The following is a 26,378-nucleotide window of genomic DNA, read 5'->3' on the forward strand; positions in this document are numbered from 1 at the left end:
TACACCATTTTTACAGGACAGTCCATAGGTATTAGAGCTATGATATGAGAATGCATTTTGGAGAGAATCCCTGTACACACATTTTGAAAGGATTTGTGCCTTGGATTCATGTATTTTCTGCCATGAAGCCAACAGTGACATGAAGTACTGGCTCCATGAATTTTATGATGTAGGATATGTTATATGGGTACCAGCCTCAAGGTGGGGCCTGGAGTTCTCCCAGAATTACCACTGATCTCCAGAAAACAGAAATCAGCTCCCCTGGCAGACACGGCAGCTTCAGAGGATGGACTCTATGGTATACCAGAGAGTCTAGGAGAAATAGAAATCCTAAAGAGACATCACATCCCCACTGAGCTTCCTCCCTAGGCAAGCCCCCCCCCTTTGTAGGAAATTCCCAAGACAGAGTTGGGAACCCTAGATATATACAATATGGCATGACATCTGGTTTAGCAGGAAGTGGGAAGGAGGGGGGGGTCATGTCAAAATTAGTATCCCTGCCTCTGATCCATGTTCTGCATCACAAGAGCTCAACCAAGCACTAGAGCAAGGCTTTTTACAATGTGATTTGACTATTATTCTGTGCCGCCTTCACACAAAAATATCAGATGGGACATGTTTATATTCTATTAGAATAATAATTTACTCAGACTTCTTTCTGTTGCAGCTAACTCCAGACAATGAACAGATCCTTGCAGAAATCGTCAGGAGATTGAATCCAAAGCAGTTCTCTCAAGTTTTGCAGGGAAGGTGTTTTTTTTTCTTATTTCACTGAAGTTATGGTAATTCAGTCCCAGTTCAAAGTCAAGTGCCAAAGTGAACTCTGAAGCCTGCCCCTAGCGGGAACTATACTTTTAAAAATACATTTAGACTATTAGTTCTGTAGTATCTCAAATTTTATACTTCATATTGTGATAACTTTTCTTAGAACTGGCAGTGTAAGTTGCCTCATCCTGATTCAGGTGATTGCTCCATATACCCCAAAAGTGCCAATTCCCACAGACAGTGGCTGTCCAAGAAACACTTCTCAGCCTTCCTGCCTGAGACCTTGAACTGGAACTAGCCGTATGGTACCACTGAATTATGGCCCCTTCTCCCTAATTCATTTAATTAGGGAGAATAAGGCCAATACTGACAACTATGAAGCATTTCAGCTTTACTTTCTCTGACCAAAAAGTCATCCTCTTTCTATAAGCAAAATTCTGGCAGACTAATCAAAACTGCCTTCTGGTGCACTAATTGAAAACAAAAACTAGAAGGGAGGTATTGCTGTAGGGATATGCTTCCTTCTCCATTTGTGACATCTCATTAATTCAGGAACTGAGGAGGATGGCCCCTCAAAACAGAAACTTCATTTCATTTTTACTTTCACTGGTTAGGTGCAAGTCACCCCTGTTAGTAATAAAACAAGGATTATCTAAACCAACGGATGGTATTTGGCCTATCCACCATGTTACTTCTTTTAAACATGCTGAGTTTTAAAATAGAGAGATGATAGAAGTACAGAAAGGAAAACAAGGGGCCTCTACAAGCTGAAAGGGGTTTTGTTAACTTACAGGAGAAGCAAATGCATAATTTATGACTCTCCAAAGGCTTGCCGAGTTGGATCTGACTCTTGTGCATTTTTCTGCCGTAGCCAAAGGGCTGCTCCAGTAAGCATTGTGTGTGTGTGTGTGTGTGTGTGTGAAGGGGCTTCCCATGCAAAGCCTGACATAATTCAGCTAATCGCAAAAAGAGCAGCATTAGCACCCATTGCCCTATTCTGCCATTGCCAAAAATGTGTCCCACCATTTCAAAAGAAAATCAGCCTGTGTTTTATAGATTACAGCAAAGCTTTTGATTGTGTGGATCATGAAAAGCTTTGGATAGTGTTAAAAGAAATGGGGGTGCCACAACATCTGATAGTTTTGATGCACAACCTGTACTCTGGACAAGAAGCTACTGTTAGGACAGAATATGGAGAAAATGGTTTCCAATTGGCAAAGGTGTCAGACAAGGATGCAAATTATCTCCCTTCCTGTTCAACCTCTATGCAGAGCATATCATAAGGAAAGCTGGATTAGATCTAGAAGAAGCTGGAGTAAAAATTGGTGGAACGAAAATTAACAATTTGAGATATGCAGATGACACAACGTTATTGGCAGAAAATAGTGAAGACTTGAAACAACTACTGATGAATGTTAAAGAACAAAGCACCAAAGCAGGATTACAGCTGAGTATCAGGAAGACAAAAGTAATGGCTACTGTGAAGTTACACAATTTTAAAGTTGACAATGAGGAAACTGAAATTGTCCTAGATTTTCTATTCCTTGGCTCAATCATCAACCAAAAGGGAGGCTGCAACGAGGAAATCAGAAGGAGATTGAGACTTGGAAGAGCAGCTGTGAGGGAGCTAGATAAGATCCTTAAAGATAAAGATGTCTCTCTGGGAACCAAGATCAAGATAATCCAAACTATGGTATTCCCCATTGCCATGTATGGATGTGAAAGTTGGACGGTAAAGAAAGCTGACAGGAAAAAAATTGATTCATTTGAAATGTGGTGCTGGAGGAGAGTTCTGTGGATACTGTGGACAGCCAACAAAGACAAATAAGAGGTTACTAGATTATATCAAGTCTGAATTCTCCCTAGAAGCTAAAATGACAAAACTGAGGCTATCGTACTTTGGTCACATTATGAGAAGACAAAATTCTCTGGAAAAGTAAATAATGCTATGGATAGTAGAAGGCTGTAGGCAAAGAGGAAGACCTAAAACGAGATGGCTTGACAATAAAAGATGCCACTTCCTCCAGTTTGCAAGATCTGAGCAAGTCTTTTAATGATAGGACATTTTGGAGGTCTTTCATTCATAGGATCATCATAGGTTGGAGGCAACTTGACAGCACATAACACACACACAACCCATCACCAAGTACAATTTGCTTTTCTAGAGTCATTCCAGTGATCTCAACACAAGTACAGCAGAGGTAATGGTCTAACTACGGCAGTTTGAGGGTTCCCCTACCAAGTCTCTTTCTCACACAAACACCTACATAGTTGCTCAACACTTCACTGGAAGCATGAGGAACTGGAAGGATGCAGCTCTCTTCTAGGAGAGCCAATGTAGGGTAGTGGCTAGACTGATGGACTAGGATCTGGGTTCAATTCCCTGCTATGCCATGGAAGCTCACTGAGTGACCTTGGGCTAGTTACATACTTTTTGCCTAAACTACCTCACAAGGTTCGTTGTGAGGGGAAAAAATGAAGAGGAGAATGATGTAAGCTGCTTTGGGTCCTAATTGGGTGAAAGGTGGGGTATACATGAAGTAAAAAATTAAAAACAAAGAACTTCGAAACAAAGACTACTTGAAGGGGGTTTGGAGAAGTAAATGCAACTGTGATGAGCAAATCTTTCGCTCCAAGATATGGAAAGGTACTTTGTTGAAATCAGCACAAATGAATGATGTAAGTCCATTATTTACAGGGCTACTGTCACATGTAGTTTGGCCCTCAGTAGAGATGCCAGTGGGGGAAGCACTTGTTGCATTCCTATTCCTTCTTCAGGAGGAAAGGAGAGAAAGCATAACACTGGCTCCTTTCACAGTCGGCCTTTTGACCGACTCATTACCTGGTTCGCGTCCCATGTTTCCAGCGGCTCCACACTACCAAGGTAGTCATGGGGTACAACCTCATCATTTGTCTGCTTTTTCTCCCTGCTCACATTATGCAACTTTAATTTTGAATCAGCTGACCAGTCGGGCTTATCTCAATTAATGTTAGTATGAACACTTCTTCCGCTCTTCTCTCCTGCGCTTTGCTTTTTGATTGGTCGGCACCATTGAGAAGCCACTCCCATCCTCAGCTGATCCCCATTTGTGCGATCTCTTTTCAAAAGAAACGGTGACGTGTACTGCAAAGAGAAAACTTTTTTCAACCCCCCCCCCTTTACTTCAATCTTTCATTGGTAAAGGATCTTTAAAAGCTGGGGTTGGCTCACCTGTGCAGCGCCCTCTCCTGCTCCACAGCCTTCCCTTGGCTGAGTAGAGCAGAGTTCATCCTGGCACCACCGCTGCGATCTGTGACTCAGCTGCACTGGGTGCTCTCGGCTGATCTGCAGAGCAGGGTGCATCCCAGCTGCAAAACAGGCGATCACCCGGCCAAGCTGAGTTGCGGCTTGGCCTAGGAATGGCTGGGCACACACGTCTGCTCCAGGGCTACCCGCCCTGCAGAGAATGGGGGCCAGCCAGGCACAGCGTGCCTTCCCCCCACACTCACTTCTTCAGCTGTGCTCAAAGTTTTTTTTTAAAAGGAGTGACGTGACATTCGATGCCCGCAAAGACCATGACTGAACCAGTGCCATATATTTAGGATAAAATAAACAACAGGACTCCAAATTTAAACCAGCACTGGACAGTATAAAACACATGAGTGCAAAGCCAAAGCCACAGTGATCGGGATGACAGCTCATAAATGGCGACTTTAACCTTGACTGTGAAATGGGCCAAAAGCTTCTCTTGTAATCTATACCTATTATATCAAGAAATGTAAACGACAAAAAAAAGGCAACATTGTTTTGTCTATAAAGATAATGGAGCTATTTGGAGGTGATGATGGAACATTGAATATTTTGACAAAGCAGTAGAACTCCAAAGTTTGGCAAGCTGAGACAACTTTTAAATATTCTGCAGCAATCTAGTAGTTCCACTGAGTAGCCATCACTATCAACTTCCCCTCTCTTCTCTTCACCTAAATCCTCTTCCCTGGATATTTCACTTCTCTTATAGCCTCATCAACAAAACTTTATGCATTTCACTTAGTTGAATTTCTCTCTTTTCCTGTTTTGAGGATTGCCTTACACATAAATGTATGTGGTTTCTGTATGCATGATTCTTCCCCTAACATGTGCACACGTCCAACAACATGCCAGCAAAAGTAGGCATTTCAGTGCCACTCCTTTAGACATGTGACTGCTAGTGGATGTTATTCCCCCCACACACAGAGCAAATAACGAGTCTCTCTACAGAAGACATCTTACATGCAACGCTCAAGAGACTTATTTTCTGTGCGGTGTTATATTCAAGTGTACTCTGTCTCCTTAGCAGTGTATGTGTATCCACAGTGGGAGAACAAGTGAAAGATCTTGTTTCTAATCTTGTAAGATGTCTTGTGTAGAGACTCAATGTATTTTAGCCCTGCAGAGTATATGTTAGAATCTACATTCCCACACTGTCTTGATGAACCATTTTCTGCTTTAGACTAGAGGTGGGCATGGACTGGGAAAACCCCACAGGCCGTGGGTCCGTGGCATTTCACGGTCCACGAACTTTTCACAGTCCAGCACCAGTTTGCAAACCGACCGGTACATTGGTCCGAGCTGGTGCCAGGAGCACTTTAACTTCCCCTTTGCTCCAGCTGACTGGCTTGCCAGTGGTTCCAGGAGCACTCTAACCCCCTGCCATGTCAGCTGGAGCAAGGCGGGAGATTTAAATGTTAAAGCGCTCCTGGTGCCGCTTGCCAGCAGGGCGGGGAGGCTTTAACAGACCACGGACCAGCAAAAAGTCCGTGAGGTCCACGGAAAATGTGAGTCCCACATCACACTGGTTTGCGAATGCCGAACTGGCCCAGTCCGTGTTAAATTTTCATCTGTTTTCCAGTCTGCGCCCACCTCTACTTTAGAGTATTCACTTACACCAAGAGCCATCATACTAGATCAGGTACAACACTATACAAAAAAACTGTGAAAAACTACAGATTCAGATTGCTACCAATGGCATCCTGTATAACAACATGACCAAAAATCTTTATACAGGATTCAGGGCTATACAGGATTAAGTAAATCAAATCTTATTTAAATGTTTTAATTGAAATGCACAGTTGATATACACATTACTAAAATAAATCTAAAAATTATCACAAACATTTTATCAAAACCCATGAAAAATTCTTCTCCCCCCTTGCTTTCAAAACTTAAAAATATTCTACTTGAGTACAAATCATTCTGGAAGCAAATCATCTCCTAATTCTTCATCAGCGAATTCATCTTCATCCACTTTTTTCTTGAGGGCAGTTTTTGGTCTCTCGGTTTGGGGTCCAAGTGGGTCTACGTAGGAGGCATCTATGGTTTTATGAAAGAAGACAGAAAGGTTAGTTTCTTCCAAACAATAGCAGCTACTCTTATAACTTGGAACAGCTGTCAGAAATTAAAATAAAGATTTATACTCAACAGCAGACATATTCTGTATCAAACTTTTAAATTCCATGCCAAATTGCAGAAGTCTTTCCCCTAATACTCTTTTGTATCAGTTACGGGATCCCAACTTATCCTGCATATTGGCTCTATTATCCTGCATAAAGGCCTTAGAGACTCTATTGTTGACAAAGAGAAGACTTCTCCTTCCCATTATTTATACAGATCCCATCTTTATAATAAATACAACAGAACAAAAGATATTCTATATGCCATTGCTGGCATTTTCCATGTATGTGGAGTTGGCATATGCAGCTGACAATTTACAGGATTATAAAAAATGTCCTGGTTCATAAAACTACTTTTAAAAAACAGTGAAATCTGTACATAGAGAGTCCTTGGAAGTATATATAACTTTAGTTCAGACATAATACAAAAACATGGTTTAACTCTGGTTAGTTTCTGAAACCAGAACGCAACTTGCAAATGATCACCCATATCCTGGTTTGCCTTGAAGAATGCTGGTTTCATCACTTTCATTCTGTAGCCAGGGAACAAATGAAGGCAGCAATGACAAACAAGCCAGGATGTCTGCATTTGCACATGCTGCAAAACCATATATAAGATTACCTGTGGTTAATAAACTAACTTCAAACCAAGGCTTTACAACCCAGTTTGATGGAAGAATTCATCATAGTTAGTGGAGTGGCCTGTGTTCAGGCAATCACAAAAACCATTGCTAGGTTTAATTAAGCTGTGGTTTTGCATCATGTCTGAACTGAGCCTTATAACCCCTTTTCAAGTTCTTGTTTCACCATTCCAGCCTTAACTGTGTCAACAAAATCAAAATACTGGATAAAAGAAATGTAGTTGAAAAGTATAGTATTGCTAGATCATTTCCCCAGATGTCTGATTCTCTACTATGAACCTTCATAAGTATAGTAGTCTTTTATCCTTCCTTCACAATTTAAACAACACAAATTATCTGAAACATGTATTTTCTTATTCTTTCCATCTATATGAAAACAAAGTATCGAGACAGTAATATATCACTTACCGATTTCTTTATTAATGCTGCTTTCATAAGGCTCATTTGTACCTGGCAAGGATTTTAATTTTGCACTCAGCCGTTCTCCTTTAATAGTAATGCTACCAGGATCTGGAGAGGGAGAGAAACTGATCCATAAAACATTGGACAATGCACATTATATTCTTTTCCAGCATTTTACTAGGCATTTATATTTTGCTTTTAGAAGGCTGAGAACATTTTCACCTACAGTATCATTGTAAACCTTGCAGTCACTCTCTGAGGCAGGTCAGTATTATTATCCAAAAGAATCAGGGAGGAGGTACAAGACACCACTGGAAGAAGAAAGAAATGGGACACTCTCTCCATCTATAATGCAATTGTCTTATTATGCTGATTTCAAGTCTAGGTAAGAAGAAAACTGCTTATCTAGATGCAAAACCTGAGCAGTTTGTTGTACATTTTGATCTCAACCTCCCTATTCTATCCCCTGGCTCTTATTTTCACACATCTCATTTTGGAATAATTTCAGTGGTTGGGGTTTCTATACCTCCTTTGAATTAATTTAGGACTGGGTGAAGCTCTTCTCCTCTGATACTAACTAATCCTCTTATTTGGACTCTTTTACCTTCAAAGTAATCTGACTTCTGAAAAGTTTACAGCATCCTGGACTAACAGCGTGGAGAGAATCAGGGCTGTGACTCCCATTTCCTAGTTCCCCCTCTTCATGATACCAAGGGCTCAAGCAGGTCTAGTTCTCTTCCCCACTGGACTGTTGTGTTTTAACAAGTGTTTCATGGGCCTCATATTGCACAGCTTCTAGTAAACTATGGGATTGCTTTTTTAAAATCGCAAACTATTATTTGCCTGCACAGTGGGGAGTGGTGGTGGGGGGATGTAGCAGCAGCTTAAGTAATACAAAAGCGAACAGAATTTAGGAAGCACTTCCTGCCATACATTAATCTTTATATTCTACAGTAATCTGATGTTTACCATTCTTTTGTTTAGTGAGCTCTGCTGTTGTGGCATAGAGCAAAGCTTTTTCAGTGGTGGCACCCACCTTGTAGGACTAGCTTCCTAAAGATGTTCTCCTCTTCTCTTGTTCTATGCCACTGCCAGGTGAATACTGTTTTTTAAAATTTTGAATAGTATTCTAAGACATTTAATTTAGTATTAACTCTAATCTTAATTTCCTTGATGCTTTTGTATTGGTTTTTACTGTTGCTGTCACTTGTGGTTTTCATGCCTTTTTAATGATTTTATTCTGTTTAATGGATAGTGACTATTTAAAATATGAATGAGTGGGATCCCCCATGACTTCCTTCAATAGCATCCAAGCTGCCCTTTGTTTGCCCCAATCCCTAACAGATGTAGAGAGCTAGTTTGGTGTAGTGGTTAAGAGCAGCAAGACTCTAATCTGGAGAACCAGGTTTGATTCCCCTCTCCTCCTCCTGCTAGGCATTTGGTAAAAGAGACTTTCGAACGCTTGGTTTCACTCAAGCGGAACTAAGGTACTTGTTTTCCAATCTGTCACACCTCTATCTACATCTGATTTCAGATTATTGCTCTTACAAAATGTTTTCCCAACCTATAGCTAGTATTAGATCCAAAAAAGTATGCTTTCCAAGACTGATTGTTGGAACAGAGAGAGAGGGAGGGAGGGAGGGAGGAAGGAAGGGAGGGAGGATTCTAATATCATTTAAAATGAAGATAATTTAATATCTATAAAGCATATCTATTACACTATATTTATTATTCTGTATCTCTCTTAACAGTCAGAAATTACACTGACCTGTTGCAACTTCTGAGACCAAATTATGCTTGTTTTCAGGAGAGGGAGTAGCTAGAGAATGGAGAGTAAGAATGAAAGGAGATAAAAAAGGAAATCTAAAGCTGTGCACAAATGCAAGATGAAAGGAAAAAACACAGCATCATAAACAGAACAGAAAAAGGTTAAGAATGGGAATTCTGTGAATGTATAATTTTTAGAGACAGTTTAGTGTAGCGGTTAAGAGTGGCAAGACTCTAATCTGGAGAACTGGGTTTGATTCCCCACTCCTCCACTTGAAGCCAGCTGGGTGACCTTGGGTCAGTCACAGCTTCTAGGAGCTCTCTCAGCCCCACCCACCTCACAGGGTGATTGTCATGAGGATAATGACAACACACTTTGTAAACTGCTCTGAGTGGGCATTAAGTTGTCCTGAAGGCTGATATATCAATTGAATTTTGCTGCTGCCATCGCCATCATCATCATCATCATCATCATCATCATCATCATCATCATCATCATCATCATCCAAATTATGCGAAACACAATCAAAAATAAGCAGAGGTCACATGTTATTATTGATTGGCCTTGCTAAGCTGATACAAGTTTCCACCGGAGACCTAAGTATCAACCAGATATCGGCGTAATATGTACACTGTTCCAAGTAGTGCCGTCTTTTGCAGTTCTGTAGGTGTTATGTCAGAAAGCTGCAGTTTTTCCATGTTGTTTCCCAGAGCCCTGATGACAACGGGGACTACTGTTGCATTCTTCTTCCATAGTTGGGTGGTTTCTATTGCCAGATCTCTATATTTAATCATTTTTTCTTGTTCTTTTTCTTCGACTCTGGCATCCCCAGGAATTGCAATGTCGATTATCCAGACTTTTCGATTTTCCACGACTGTTATGTCTGGTGTATTATGTTCAAGGTGCCGATCAGTTTGAATTCTGAAATCCCACAAGATCTTGACTTTTTCTAGCACCTTTTCCACTTGACGTTCCCATGAATTCTTTGATACTGGCAAGTTATACTTTTTACACAATGACCAATGAATCAGCTTTGCAACCCCATCATGTCTAGCTTTGTAGTCCATCTGTGCAATTTTGCTGCATTCAGAGATAAGGTGGGACACAGTTTCAGCTTTTTCCTGGCAAAGTCGACATTTGGGATTTTCACTGATTTTCTGAATTTTGGCTTTCATAACATTCGTTTGCAATGCTTGTTCTTGTGCTGCAAAGATCAGACCTTCAGTTTCTTTCTTGATTGTACCCATCTTCAACCATGCCCAAGTTAGGCTGTTGTCACTTTTTCCTTCAATATTTTTTAGATGTTGCTCATGTAAGGGTTTGTTCTTCCAGCCATTTAATCTATTCTCAAGCTGTTTCTTCTTGTATTCAGCCTTTGTTTTGGTTGTTTTTAATATGTTCTCTGTTTTCAAAGCCTGAAGTAATTTTTCTGTACTTCTACTGATATAATCATTCAGGCCTCCCTTTTCTTCTTCCACTACCTGATGTACTTGTAACAGTCCTCTTCCACCACTTTTTCATGGTAAATATAGCCTGTCAACATCACTTTTTGGGTGTAAAGAGTGATGCATGTCCATTAGTTTTCATATTTTTTGATCCCATCATCATCATCATCATCAATCATCATCATCATCAAAGAGCTAGAGACAAGAGCCTGTCAAGGACTCCCGCTTCCTTCTCTGCCCATCTGATCTTCTCTGGCAGGCAGAAGAAAGGAAGGCAGGTAAGTAGATATCTCTTCCTGCTAGGCATTTGGTAATTGAGGCATTCCAACTCCTGTTTTCACTCATGTGGAACTATGGTACTTGTTTTCCAATTTATCACACCTCTATCTACATCTGATATCACTGTTCTTACAAAATATTTTTCAAACCTATAGCTAGTACTAGATCCGAAAAAACATGCTTTCCAAGACTGATTGTTGAAACAGAGAGAGAGGAAGGGAGGGAGGATTCTAAAATCATTTAAAATGAAGATAATTTAATATCTGTAAAGCATATCTATTACACTATATTTATTATTATGTATCTCTCTTAACAGTCAGAGAAATTACACTGACCTGTTGCAACTTCTGAGACCAAACTATGCTTGTTTTCAGGAGAGGGAGTAGCTAGAGAATGGAGAGTAAGAATGAAAGAAAGAAGATAAAAAAGGAAATCTAGAGCAGTACACAAATGCAAGATGAAAGGAAAACACAGCATCATAAACAGAACAGAAAAAGGTTAAGAATGGGAAATTTGTGAAAGTATAATTTTTAGAGCCAGTTTAGTGTAGTGGTTAAGAGTGGAAAGACTCTAATCTGGAGAACTGGGTTTGATTCCCCACTCCTCCACTTGAAGCCAGCTGGGTGACCTTGGGCTAGTCACAGTTCTCTGGAGCTCTCTCAGCCCCACCCACCTCACAGGGTGTTTTGTTTTGGGGATAATAATGACATACTTTGTAAACCGCTCTGAGTGGCCATTAAGTTGTCCTGAAGGGTGTTATATAAATCGAATGATATTAGTTGGCAAATAATGCACTATCTGAAACCAGCATCATATTTATGATTTGGAAAATAATGTATTTTCCCACATGTGAAGTGGTCGCTAGTAATATGGCAAACCAGTTTTACTTGCATGGTAAAAATTAGGTCCACATAATCTCAAGATGTGAATCAATCAATGGTCCCTGCTGTTTTGGCACAGAAGGTGAGGCAGGCTTCCAGCACCAGATCAAAGTATCTCACGGCACCAGCAACTGGAAGTCTTAATCTGCCTTTGCATACCAGACACAATTGGATTTACAGCACTGAACTAAACTGGCATCAGGTATCCATCCTTCAAGGAATACACAGAGAAACTGACCTTCAAAAAGGCAGCATAACATGGTTGATATTCTATTCTTTTTTCACCAAACTGAAATGCTGTGCTGTCAATGTATCTGATGGTTTAAGTATAGCTGCCAAGGATGTGGCTTCTGGAGCTTCATGTAGCCCAATTAGGAAAGGAAAGCCAAACAGAGGAAAGGAGGAAACAGTGGACAGCTCCAAGAGCAAGCCATGGAAGAGAAAGTCCTGCAACAAGTTCAGAAACCTCCAAAGGGTTGGCCTCCCCTGTTACACGGTTTTTAATTCTCCCCCTTTTGCACCAGACTTGGAGCAGAGACAGAACATTACATGCCTTGGAAACTCTTAATAGATTACTTTGGGTTGGATCCAGACTAAAATTTCCATCAGTGGAACGAAACTCTGCCCCTCCCCGCTGCAGCCCACAGAGCTCCATGAAATGCTCCTCCTGTAACACAGGGACCCTGAGGAATGACACAAGGTAGACTGCAGTGGAAAGTGCAAGTTGAGTTTGGATCCAACTTTTTGTCTTGTTTACCTAACTGTAATTTGTAACACTTGTGATTATGTTCCATCTTGAGGAAGCAGGGGGAGGCTCCAGCGCAGGATGAGCAACCATAGAAAAGATACTGTTATATCCTATACGATTTAGGGGGCAGCCTTATACAGTAAAGTCAGCCTAGCACTGTCTACAAGGATTAGCCCAAAAGCCTTACGCAAATATTTTGGCCTGGACAAAATGACAGCTGGCACTGAAACAGCCATACTCATGGTTCTTCCAACACTTCTCAGCTTACATTTATCATTACATGAGGATGTTCTTTTTAGAAAGTCATACGATTTATTGGCACATGCTGTGTTGGTTTAACAAGAGTGACCTGTTCTAGAACAGGCCTGAACCATGTGGCCCAAAAGCCAATCTCAGCCAATGAAACGTATGGTGGCCCAATAGGAGGTTAAACCTCCTATTTTGATTGCCTGTCCACAACTGCAAAAATAATTAGAGGGGCATATATGTGAAGCACCTGGCAGACACAACCAGTAGGCTGAGTTTGGGTAGGTTAAGTTATGCAGGCCTGCTGTGCCACATCACAGGTGGACAGAACACAGTATTTTAGATGCAACAAATTCCAAAGTGATATTCTAAATGTTCTAAACATGTCCAACATCATAATTATCCCACAGACCATAACAGATGCACCTTATTTCAGGATTTATAGCTCCCAAAATTTCAAAGCATTGTTCTGAAATGTTCTAAAAGCAATACTTTCTGTACAGCTACAGCTATAATAGGTTCCAGAGGAGCAGCTACATTAGTTTGCTGCAGCAAAAATATAAAGGGGGGGGATCTTGTGGCACCTTTAAAGACTAACGGATTTATAACAGAACTAGTAAGAAAGCCTGTTGTGTGAAAAAATACAGCAGGCTCTAGAAAGTGGAGGGCGGTCAGGCAGGCATTGCCTCCTGTTCCACACCTGATCCTGTCTGGGTGATGGTGGGGGGGTGGGCACTGCCAACTCCTCTGCTCCTGATCCCAGTCTGGTGAGGGGTGGGGGTGGGTATTGCCGCATGCTCTGTGCCTGATTCTGGCCTGGGCTTTCCACTGCAGTGCACGCTCTGGAGGAACAGGCTGCCTTGTCTGGGCTTCCCTCCATGGCAGCGCCCTCTGGAGGCACACGAGGGTAGGAAGTGAGTTGTCAGGAACACGGTTAGCCTTTTATATAGTAAGATGCTGAACCCAAAATTCTCATGAGAGTTGATCCTGTCTACATAGACCCCAAGATTTTTTTTTCATGTGGTTTCCGTTAGGAATATGGTGGGTTGGCATAAAACAGCAGCATCTTAGTTTGTGGTTAATATTTCTAAAGAATTCTGTTACCTTATACTTTAAATATCTGTTTGATATAGGCATTTACTGTATGATGAAACAGTACCTTTTATTACAACAACAAGTAACACAGCTAAATGTAGCTATGCAATAAAGGACAAAAATAAAACAGTCCAGCTCCCAGGCTTACTACCCACAAGCACATTCTGTTAAGAAGAAGAGGGCCGGGAAGCATGCTGAGCCTGACAACATCTTTCTTAGGCCTGGCCAGGCTGACATCATTACTGTCTCCATTTTAAATGAAGAATTCTCTGCTTCAGAAGTCAGCAAACTGAGCTTGTCTTCCTTCTTATATCTGTTTGCTGCCCACTAGCAAAAATGCATCTCCCCTCTTTCCATCTGTTATCTAGTCGCTCTTAATCAACTGAAGTGTTTTTTCTAATTCCTGATCTGAATGTCCTGGAGAGATGAAAATTAGGTATTCTTCTCCAAACCATTAATTTAAATTAATGCTGTAAGGGATCTTACAACATTAGCTTGTCATTGCTCCTGGCTGTTTCTTAGATATCTAACATTCTGATTGCTTTACATCCTTAGGGTAGCAAGATTCAAGCCCTGGAGCACTTTGAAGAAGATTTCCAGGATGTAAGCTTTCGAGAGTCTGGTAATCTTGTTGGTGTTTCAAGGTACTAAAGGGGTTCTTGGGATTCAGCATATCAGCCACTGTTTTTAATAGGAGACCCCAAAGTGCCTCCCACAGTCTTTTCTGTTATCCACATGGCTCCATCCCACAGGTTGTTCCTGCTTATAGATTAAGTAATTTGCAAACCGAGGCCATGGATAGGACAGAGGTGGCTGCATGGGCTTCTATTTGGTTTCAGAAACCTTGAATGTGTCAACATTTCACCAGTACTTACCACCACCAGCGCTTCCTTCTCTGCGAGCACGGGCACTACCATCTCGGCCAGACTTGACACGCTAGGTGAACAAAGTGGAACAGACCAGAGTACTATTTAATGCTATTCACAATAATTTCTATCACATTTCTAGGGTTCATCTCATAATTTTACTAGATAATGAGACCACTCAGAGAATCTCCTGGCCAAACAGGGGTTTAAAACTTGGTTCAGGGTTGAAGACAATGTAATCTGAATAGCTCCCCAGCACCACTTTCTGCATTTGACCTGTTATTTGGTAGGGAAGGTCATTTTAATGAAACACACAGATTTTTTCCCTTCTCATTTCCTGTATCTACAAATTGAATGGGAAAGCTACAGTGACTAGAATAGAGATTTAATTTTAAAATGGCTCTCTTTGGCTTCCTTTTAACCATCTATATGTTGTAAAAATACCTTGAGGTTGCAATATTTCAGACTCATTTTAGCTGAAAATGTGGTATAATTGCTTTTGCAATTTTTTCTTAACTCTTTTATTTTCATTGTTTTTATTTCATCAATTCTTCCAGCACTAATGCTCTGATCTTAATTGTTATGCCCTGATGTAATTTTTTTTATTGCAGATTTGTTTTGTTTTACTGGCTTTTGCTGTAATAATAAATGACTGACTGCAGTCTTAAGAAAATGTAAATTTTGTTGGAGCCAACAGAACTTAGGCTGGTTTGCATTTGTATGTACATTGCTTGCTGTCTCCAGGATGACGGGCAAGGATGGTTTTTATTTTAAGAACATGCAGCTGGTGGGCCTAAAATTTGGGGAGAGAGAGAATAGTGTAGTGGTCTTATTGAACTGTTTTGTATCTCCACCAAGCCATGTTTTATGGATACGTGTACATTTTCCTTCAAAATATTTTAAATAAAAACAAACGAACTTATAGAGCGGCTGCATTTTGTAAAAAACAAACTCTCTCTCATTTAAAGTATCATGTAACATGTGGTTCTGCTTAGAATTTTAACTGATTCCAATGATGCCAGGGAGTATCTGTGATGCCCAATGCACAGATGCAAGTCATTGCTGGGTATATGATGTTATTGCGTGATGAACATAAATGTCTGAATAAGGTTTACTCCAAAGCTGCTTCAAAAACCATTGGCTGAGAGGTAGGATAAAATCTTTTCATTAATAGATTTGAATAAATAAATACATCCATACAATATCTCAGTTCCCATTTCAAAATAGCTGAAAACTGAAAATGTCATTTATTTCTAAATGCAATTAAAAACAGTCCTAAACTGGACTTTGTATTTTGTCATCATATGGTATAATTTCAAAGATAGTGTAAAACATGGCACATCATAAAAATCTAGCACAATGATCACATAGATTCCAGCAAAAGGATTTCAATAAAATCCATGTTCTTTTAGATCAAGTTCCTAAAAGACTGATGAATACCCTACCCCCTTACATTAAAGTTAGAAGTTTACAGCTGAAAAAATATTAGAGGTATTCCTCTACAGGGCTTCAAAGTGACTTCTTTGTATTAAAATGCTGTAAATCCAAAAATGTTTTATTATTGTAAACAGTCAAATATTAGTAGGGGACGCATAAAAAGAAATAACCATCCTCCAAGTTTTATGTTTCTAATATGCTTGGCACTGTACTGAAAAGGCTTAATTGATTGTAGTAAAGTGTAAATACTATAATAAAGACTGTTAAATGCTTATTTGGAAAGTAAACTCTGAGAACAAGGAAGGTGATACGATTTTTTCCAGATGTGTTATTTTTATAAATCACTAATTTTGCACAAGAAGTATCTCTGAATCACTACATAGGATTTCACATTAAAAATCCATTTTTCAGTGTTGAACTTGTGCACTATACAGAATTTACCTCAAAAACTGATTGTTAAAAACACACATACACACAAACACACAACCTTACATTACTTCCCTCTGTATTTTTCCAAAGATACAAAATAGAAATGTGTCAGCAATGTTACTACATCACAAAACCACAAAATGTGTAGCAGTAAAAATTACATTCCTTAGCAATTTCTTGTAACGTTGGAAGAAACTGCTAAGTCATTCAGATGGTGGTACCGTAAAAACAGGCAGGTGAATTTTATTTAGCTTATAACTGAAAGTTCGAACAGGTCTACAAAGTCTTCAAGTGCACAGCTGTAATTGTAAAGCCATGTTTTCAATGATCATGGAAAAGCAACAGTCCCAAAAGTCTGACACAGCCCTCCCTAAAGGCACATGACAGGAGATGGCATCTTAATGCCTCCAATCCAGCAACTCCCATACACTGAGCTTAACTGAAGCTTTATCCACGCAAGACTGAGCAGCTGCTAGTAGATAAAAGTGCTAACCAAAGATTGAGAGGTCCACCTGTTTTGGATGGGGTTGTTCTTTGCCTGCAAGAGAAGGTTCACACCCTGGGCAGTACTTCTGGAACCACTGCAATAAATGGAGAGTTTTTAACTATGTGCGTTTTGTTCATTCCTCACTTCATGGAACAGCAGGCAGGATCTGGCCTCAGTCTTTTGTTCTGGGTTTCTTTTTCTGTCTGGTTTTGCTTTTTATTTCCATCAAATCGCTTGTGTTTTTAACCTGCTGCTAAACTACATGGGCTGGACCCATACTGACTTTTCCACTCGCTCGAGACACTTTTGTCAGTGGAACAGAATGTTCCTCCGCCACTCCCCACTGATTTCCCCCGAATTGCTGCTCCTGGGGGACAGGGGACTCTCTGAAACAGCATGAGAGGCAGATCAGGGGTCTACAGCAAGAAGAAGAAATTGGAGGAAATTACCCCACCCTTTCTGTCAGCAGAAAATTTAGTCTGGATGCAATCCAAGATTGGTATTTGATACTCTTACCTGATGATAAATTGAATTGGTTTTAGAGTTTTTACTGCTGCAGAGCAACATAGCCATGGCCTCTTGGGTACTGTATCCACTGTTCTAAAGGGGAGAATAAAATCTTCGGATCTTTGGGATATTTTCTTAAAAGGAAATTACATACCTGTTCCCTTATTTCTTTCAGTTTCTCCACTCTCTTAAGCTTTGCTGCATACTCTTGCATTTCTTTCAGCCCCATGTCTGTGCAGAGACGGACTAAGAAACGAAGACCTAGTGCCAGAACAATCATAACATTAGGAACTGAGGTAAAAGCAGGTAAAAAGTTAAGCAAAAGAACATTTTCAAAGAGCTATATGAAATATAATAACTTTCCTATTTGCAGAATAGCATTTGAATAAATAATTGCTGCCCATAGACAGAAATGCATGAGGAGAAGCACTACGATATCTAGGTGACAGGAGAACAGGCAAGTCAATGAGAAATAGTAAACACCTAAATATGCAGGGAATCTTAAAGTTATTTAATGAAATTTTAAATAGTAACTGCCAGGTGCTTGTCAATCATCTCAGTGCATTCGAGTAGAATGTCATCTGGAAAAGTTTTCTTTAATGGAAACTGAACATTCAGAGAAGAAGCACATGAATAATCCCAAAGGTGCCAGTCTCTTGTGGTCATGGCCCTGGACAAGTGGAATACCGTTTAATATTTTGGAACACTTTAAAAATTAATTTCCAAAACTAAATTTCTTAGAAAAAGAAATTAGAAAAATTCTTAGAAATTAGAAAAATTCTGTGCCACCTCTACAGAGAACCTGTTCGAGGATCATGGTGTTAATAATTTATTACTTGAAATACATTTCTACCCGACAGGGACATCCCTCTACAAAGTCTTTCCCATTCATTGCCATGCAGATAACAACTCTGTGCAGGTATACAGGCAGATTCTCACAGACAAATTCTCTCCAATGAATTGAATCAGGTAACCGGTGCATACAGTAGCCGTGTGTGTGTGTGTATGCCAGAACACGCTGAGGTTCTGGATCACACCTGTTTGTATATTTCAAGCAGCAGCATCACTGGCATTGCCTTTCCATGCCACAGACAGATCATAATAATGACTAAGAAGAAAGGCAAGGGTTCATATTTTTTGTTTTTCATTTTGGATCTTGCAAGTTTGTATCAGTGTGCTCTACGGAAACACTTACATTCAACATTCTCTGGAAATTTTCTGTGAATCACCTTGTAGGTATCTAGAGCTTTCTGGTAGTTACCTGTTAGCAAAAGAAATAATGTTACACACACACAGAGAGACATGCCATGTCAGAAACTGAGGTATCCAAGCTTTTTATACTGGCTTTATGTTTTTAGAGGAACCAGAATTTTAGCAGTCAGACATGTCACATTTTCCATTGTTACCCAACTGTAAAAATTAACTAAAAGCAGAAACTTGCAGAATTTTTGGGCAGGTGTTAGCATTCCTACAGAAATGTTGAAAAAGAGATTAATATAAGGAGATTCCTGACACCACTACAGATGTTAAGAAAAGACCAGTATCACTGTACAGGAGGGAAACCAGCTGACTAACAGACAATACTGTAAACAGTTCGTAGCAATTGCCGCTTGCAATATCTAAACAAAAAATAAAATCATGAACATAAAAACATAATTGGATAAATTATTAAGGGTTGGATCCAGCCAGCTGTTCCACTCAACCTCACCCAACGCCCCTCCTTATTTCATCTCCCACTGCATGTGCCTTTTGTCCATTACTTCCCAGCATAACCTTTGTAATAATCAAAGTGCACCTCTTCCTCCTCTTTTCACCATCAGAAAAACTGGCTGCATCTAACCCTAAGACTACAATCAAAGTCATCTGGTAGTAAATCTGGTAGTAGTATTTCTAAATCAAGAGCACATTATAAGACTTCAGAAAGACCCTATTAAATTCTTTGAATGTTGAGGACAAACATCGGCAAATGAATTTTTTATGGCTCAGTCATGCACTTTAATTCTGAAAACATTTTTAGGCAAAAAGAATGACCAAAGTCAGAATAAGTTGTAAGGTGACTTACCGCTTCTTCTGTAGCAACTAGCAACCATCAGTTGCCACTTTACCTGTGTTGGTCTGCAGATAAACATGACAGAATGTTATGGAAAGAAGAGAACTTCCTCTGAACAGCACAAATGTGGGAAGAAATCTATCATCAGGTCAGCTTATCTTTTCTACCTGTTATTGTACTGAAAAGGAATCCTCTCTTGAATAAACATCACTTTTCACTAGGATGAGAGTGAAATACATTGTCCAGTGAAACTGCATCTCTACACTAGTTTTTAATCTGACAATGATAATAGTGACGACTGGGCAGGAGCAGTGGAAAGCTCAACATTTTTAAATTCATAAAGTATGGACTAGTCAAAATGAGGCAGAGGGAGAACACTGAGCATAACCTTAACTCTCCTATTGAAAAGAATTGGACTTAAAAGTGTTTTACTTGTCTGGACCATATCTGTAATGTTCCAAGTGAAAAGCAGACTGCATCAGGTTTGACATAAGATGATTTTGACAAATATATAAATGTATTGAAAGCTACTGGTCATTTCAAAACAACAGAATGACTGCTATTTGACTGAAACAGGACTAGCAATCACAAATGAAGCTAAAATAGTATCTTATTTATAGAAAGTCAACCAATAAATCAGTAGCACTGTCTTTTAACATTACTGTTATTAATACACTTTAATAATATGTGATTGAGCACATAACAGTATGTTCTGTTATTTACAATAATCTAGCTTCTTCTTTGGAAAAAGGAGTGTGTGTACATAGTATTGCAACTTTGCTTCTCAAATGGCCAGGGGATTTGTGAAAATCTTTCAAGAGGAAGTTCAATGTTTTAAAATGAATTTGTCCTCTTCCGCATTTTTTAGTGAGCAAAGAGTGCCAGCACGAAAGATCCAACATGAAGAGTACATTTCAGATTCTTAAACTGGTTAGGGCCCAAGCCTGTCCCTCTCCCAGAAACAGCCCAGGGGCTCCAGGAAGGCCCAATTCAGGTTGCAAGCACATTGCTGTGGTCTACAGAGGGCATTTAAAAAAAAACACCTAAATGGACTTAGAGAAAAATGGCAACTGAGCTCTGGAAATGGTCAGCAAAACTAATCTTCATGTGCTATTTTCAAAACATTTCGATTGTTCTGCATCCATTTAAAAACAAATCATTTTTTCCCTTGTGCAACTGAAGCCAAATGATTTGGACACTGCCTGGGAAACTACGGGGGTAAGAAAGTGCAAAATTTTAGCTGCCAAGAAATAAAGAAAGTGAGATGCTGATATCTGAGGATTATACACCCATTTTACCCCCTTGGCTGAGTTTCACAATGATGCATTTACTTTTCACAGCATAAAATTAAAAGGCATTTTATATTTGGCAGAGACAGCTGCTGGTGGCTGAGCCAGGTTCGTATTGCAGCTTCATAAGCTGTGTGAGACTTTGCTGGCAGCACAGTCTCATATTCACTCCTCTCAGCACCACTTCCGCAGCTGTATTGTGGGGATAATAATAACACTAACTATGCTCACTACTTTGAGCATTTATCTGCCTAGAAGAGCGGTGTATAAGCACACTGTGTTGCATTCAGTCCAACATCTTGTTATTGTGGCAAAGTGGCTCACAGGATTAGGTGGCCAATCAGGCACCAGGATAACTCAAGATTGTTAGGATAAACTACTGAGATATTTGAAGGGTAAGAAAAACGACTTATTGACGGTATTATAGTACAATTTATAACCTAGGTATGAGAGTGATTCTTGTCCAATTTGCAGGAGAAACATATAGAGGATGACTGAATTTATTTTGTCCAGAAAAAGAGATCACTTTATCCTAACACATGGTTTGGAAGTGTTTCATCAGGTACCAAGACATTGTGCTTAGGATCACCTTGCAATCTATTTTAACTCTCCTTCTTTTGGTATAATGTCATTATTATGGTATAACCTCCTTTTGGTATAATGTCATTATTATTAAGCATGTAAATCAAAAGTCACCAGATATCCTATTACTGGAGATTATTCAAGGGTTCTGCCTCATATTAATGCAATCCTAGGAAAAATATATTCCAGAACGTCTAATTACTTGAAGGCTGCTTCTCAGACCACCAAAGTAGACACTGTTGCTCAATATATTTTTACTTAAACATTACCTCTTTAAAAGATCCAAATAAAAGGTGTGAAAAAGTACCCACATTTAGTGTTCATGGAGTTTATGGCATAAACATGCCATTTCAATTCTCCTGTCTCCACTGTAACTGCAGTGCAGAAAGTTCCTTTACCAATGATACTTGTCTAAACACACAATAACAACTGTTACTTACTGAATAAGCGCTGCTCTTTCAAAGTAGTGAATGGCTTTTTCACAAAATTGTGTGTCAATGTAATAGACTCCAAGCCATTCAATGACCTCAATGTTTGAAGGGAAATACCGATAGGACTGACAAAATAAAGAAGGTGAAAGAAATGCAACATTAGTGATAAACAGCATCTTTATTTTGCTTCTGGAATATCTTACTCATTTACGTGTTTAATTCTCCAGATGCCAAAAATATTTAATACATGAATGCGAGCAGTGTGCTAATACACTAACTAATCCCCACTGAGATTGTGGCAGGTTTTGCAATTAACAGAAAACGTTTCAGAAGATTTAGCTGAGACGGTTGCCATATTTTCCACATGTCCTACTTTCAAACATTTTAACACAGTAAAATGAAAATAATACAAAAATACTTTTCTCTCCTTAGATAATCAAAGCATTCAACTATATCACAGTTCTCAAACTCTTGGTCTTGGGATAACAATTTCCTGCTAGTTTATTGGCAATGTGTACTACATTATGAAAATGGGGAAATATATACTTTAAACATTCAGTGGTTTGGAACTTTAAAAAAAAAAGTTTCTGAAAGCTAAAATACCAAATGAAATTCATTACGCTGAAGATAAGAAAGCAAGGAGAGTGCCACTCTTCCCCCTCCCTCTCTGTGCCAAACTGCAGGCAGCTGCAGAGCAAGAACAGAATGAGAATGGAGACTAGAAAGGCCATTGTTTAAAAAACAACAACAGGAAAATTGCTAGGACTGAGCAATGCTGCAACCGAAAGAAAGTATCATTTTTAGGGCCAGTTTAGTGTAATCTGGAAAACCAGGTTTGATTCCCCACTTGAAGTCAGCTGGGAGACCTTGGACCAGTCCCAGCTTTTCCAGAGCGCTCTCAGCCCCACCCACCTCACAGGGTGATTGTTGTGGGGATAATAATAACTGCTCTGAGCAGGTGTTACGTTGTCCAGAAGGGCAGTATATAAATCGAATGTTGTTGTTGTTATACTGAGATAGCTCCAGTGAACCGCACTCACCCTACTGAGGCCAGGGAACAGTGACTAGAAGAAGAAGGAAGCCTCAGAGAGCAGAGGAGGAAGATGATGAGTGAGCATTGGACAGTGTCTCCCAACTGCACAAAGAGCTGCACCGGCTGATGTGAAGCTAGACTTGGGGTGAAGAGCAGCATGATGGCAGTGGCCCAGGATCCTGGTCAGGGAGTCAGGAAGGGCCATGGGACAGTGGCAGCTGATGCACTGGCCCTGAAGGCCCTGGGGTGGCAGGCCAGGGGGCAGAGGCCAGGGCAAATCCAGGAGCTGGCTGGCAAGATCCCTGGCAGGCTCCAGGATGGACAGGGCTATAGCCTAGGCTATAGCTTCCCCCTCTTGGTCCAGGTGGTGGCACTTGCCCTGGGGGGCAGGGCCAGGAGGAGGGGCTGGTTGCCTTGAAGGGTGGAGGGAGGATAAAAGTGGGCATTCCACACCAGGCTGGGGAGAAGTATGAAGGGACTGGCCAGGGCGCTGAGGGCCAGGACTCCCAGGAAGATGCTGAAAAGAAACAGCATGCTGTAATAACCTCTCTCATGTTTCCAAACTAAGGCCTGGGGAAGTCTGAGGCACCATGACGACATGGCTATGATCCAGGAGGCAGTGCTTCACACTGGGTGTCATGTTATGATGAACACAGAACACCTTGACTCAGCTTCTATTGAAGATAATGTGTGGTCATTGAATTTAATGGAGGCTAGAGCCAATCACAGTCAGCTTATTCTGACACTGACTAAAGGGTGAATATAGAATAAATAGGAATGGACTGCTAGTGTGAAGTAATCCCACAATCATGAGGTATGCATGCATCTCTCTCTGACCTATGCATGTTCCTTGTGCTCAGTGCAAGGCACAGAAAGGATACAGGATGCATACGCAGAATTCCCAAACATCTCAATCAATGCCTCTGCGTAGGTTCATGTACATATATAAGTGGGTGTGGGTAGGGTGAACAGGCTTTACTAAATTCTTTTTGATCCCTCCAGGAACTGATATGCTGCAACTGAACTGTGTGGACAATATCCTGCTTGTGTATCAGGCATCAAAATATCACGAAGGATAGATGGATTTAACTCCTCAGTTCCTTGTGAAAATGTTTTCATATCCAATTTCTTCACTTTTTCTCTTGAAGAGTGAACAATAAGGTAGACTTACCAAGTGTTAAACTTATTTAAGGAAAGATCAGTGTTCAACCATTATGAGGTTGGCATTTTTAAGTGCTGACTCAATCATGCTTTACCATGTATATACATGGTAATACATGAAATGCATTTCCACTGTAATTGAGTAACCACATCGTACCTCATAGTAATATTGGAAAGCTTGAGATTTATCCCCTTCGTTATCGTAGAGTTCTCCAAGTTTTGCTAATGCATGTGAATCAGTTGGAACAACACTGATGAGCTGCATAAGCCACTCTATGGCTTGATTAGGATCCTCCATTATTTCATATCTGTGGTATCTTCAGTTAAGGGAATTCTCACTGTAACTTCTTTGATATATTATAGGAATTCAAAGGGAAGCTTTACAGAGCATGTACTGGAGAAACATATATAGTATTTAGGTAAGGTAAAGGTAGTCCCCTGTGCAAGCACCAAGTCATTACTGACCCATGAGGGACGTCGCATCACAACGTTTTCTTGGCAGACTTCTGTTACGGGATGGTTTGCCATTGCCTTCCCCAGTCATCTACACTTTACCCCCCAGGAAACTGGGCACTCACCCTAGTATTTAATTGGTTTGAATTTATATTTATCAAAAAGATACATACTTGCTATTTGGAAGAGAACTTCAGCGCTATTGCGAAAGATAGCATGAAGTTTCAGAAAAGAATCCAGTGCCTCATCTAACCTGTTCAGCTTCTTATATGTTAAGCCTAAAAACAAAAGATTGTAACATTTGAAAGCTATCAGCAAGTGGTATAAGCAGCAGCATTTTAAGATCACATTTGTGGTGCAAACCAGAAATAGTTTCTCCAGAAACTCAGAATATATTTTTCAGATGCTTCGTTTTAAATTTGCAATAAACACAATTAAGCAATTGACTGAGAGTGGCAGCTTACACAATAGCTGTGCCACTCTGACTGAAAGCTATACTCTGAAATTCTACAAGTCCCCATTTCACAAATGGGAAATATGACACATACAGGAATGATCTATATACATTTCCAGCAGATGCACTACAGAGCCCAATGACCCTGATAGCAACACTGGATCGGGCCACGCATTTCTTGAAGTTGTCTTCCAGTGTTTTGGTTTTCATTACAGAAATGCTTTCTACAAGGATCATTTCCAAGGTGCTCTTTTCGATACAGAGTGCTAAAGACTGAACACACACTTTGTAAAAGCAGATATGAATGGTGCTGTATTAACACTTGCTTAAACTCTCTAACAATTTATAAAATGAACTTGCAGGATTTGAGTCCAGTGGTAGACCAATGAATCCAGCCGAGACCAACGCGATTTTCAGATTATAAGCTTTCAAGAGTCAAAGTTCCCTTCTTCAGCTACAGAGTGGAGAGGAGATCCCTGAGCCTTTATATCCAAGTCAGGAAGGTGGTACAGGTGAAGCAAAGAAGGGAGTCAAAATGTAAAGGTACAGTGCAGCTTGATTAGAGTAGAAATTAACATCTGTACTGAGATAAGAATCCTATGTCTCTATTCAGCTTGGGAAGGGGGGGTCCATTTTTCTGAACTTGTAAATGAACTCAAGTTCAGCAACCTCATGTTGTTATCTGCCCTTGAAGCTTCTTTGTTTGAGGCTAGCCATTTTTAGGTCAGTAACAGAATATCCTGGAAGATTAAAATGTTCGACTAGTTTTTGAGTGTTGTGATTTTTAATGTCAGATTTATGTCCATTTATTCTTTTGCATGGGGACTGACCTGTTTGTTTAATGTAGAGAGTAGAAGGGCATGCTCATAGATCCAGAGGGGTTAGCTGTGTTAGTCTGTAGTAGAAAAATAGAAAGGAGTCCAGTAGCACCTTTAAGACTAACCGACTTTACTGTAGCATAAGCTTTCGAGAATCACAGTTCTCCTTGCATCTGACGAAGAGAACTGTGATTCTCAAAGGGCATGCTGACACTTAAACAGCATATATAACACTGGAAGATGAACAAATGAATGAACCTTAGATGTTTTAAGTGGGGTTTTTAGGACCAGATCCCATGATTGTGTTGTCAAAGTGAATATGGAGATTCTCTGACCCAACAATACAAGGCTCAAGGATCTCCACTCCACCCTGTATCTGAAGAAGGGATATTTGACTCTCAAAAGCTTACACCCTTTAAATCTTGTTGGCCTCTAAGATGCCACTGGACTCAAATCTTGCTGTTCTACTGCAGAGTAACATGGCTACCTACCTGAAAAAAATAAACTTGAGCTAACATGTCTGATACAAGAAGAATAAACCACTCTTTACTTGTAAATAGTTTTCACCTTTCAAGTTCATCAAACTGCCTCAATGCAGCAATATGCTCTGGATACATGGGGCTTTGAGGTGCTCACAGAGCTCCCCGCTCACACTGTTAATTCAATGTTCAGGGTGGTGAAAGCCAGAGAGGATTGTGAGGC

General features: G+C 40.1%; 1 protein-coding gene across 3 annotated transcripts in view; it reads right to left on the bottom strand.

Annotated features, from left to right (window-relative positions):
* Positions 1–5,821: 5,821 nt before the first annotated feature.
* Positions 5,822–26,378, bottom strand: part of IFT88 (intraflagellar transport 88) — a 52,415-nt gene continuing 31,858 nt past the window's right edge. For all 3 annotated transcript variants that reach the window (XM_054973567.1, XM_054973565.1, XM_054973566.1), the window contains exons 18-26: positions 24,574–24,682; positions 24,109–24,259; positions 21,767–21,882; positions 19,468–19,520; positions 18,601–18,666; positions 17,560–17,666; positions 14,555–14,615; positions 7,224–7,325; positions 5,822–6,094 (exon numbers count right to left, since the gene is read on the bottom strand). In XM_054973567.1, the coding sequence (XP_054829542.1) occupies positions 5,973–6,094; positions 7,224–7,325; positions 14,555–14,615; positions 17,560–17,666; positions 18,601–18,666; positions 19,468–19,520; positions 21,767–21,882; positions 24,109–24,259; positions 24,574–24,682 (887 nt within the window). In that variant the 3' untranslated portion in view covers positions 5,822–5,972. The remainder of the gene's footprint in view (positions 6,095–7,223; positions 7,326–14,554; positions 14,616–17,559; positions 17,667–18,600; positions 18,667–19,467; positions 19,521–21,766; positions 21,883–24,108; positions 24,260–24,573; positions 24,683–26,378) is intronic.

The sequence above is a fragment of the Eublepharis macularius genome, chromosome 3 (assembly GCF_028583425.1).
Source record: "Eublepharis macularius isolate TG4126 chromosome 3, MPM_Emac_v1.0, whole genome shotgun sequence".
NCBI lineage: Eukaryota > Metazoa > Chordata > Lepidosauria > Squamata > Eublepharidae > Eublepharis > Eublepharis macularius.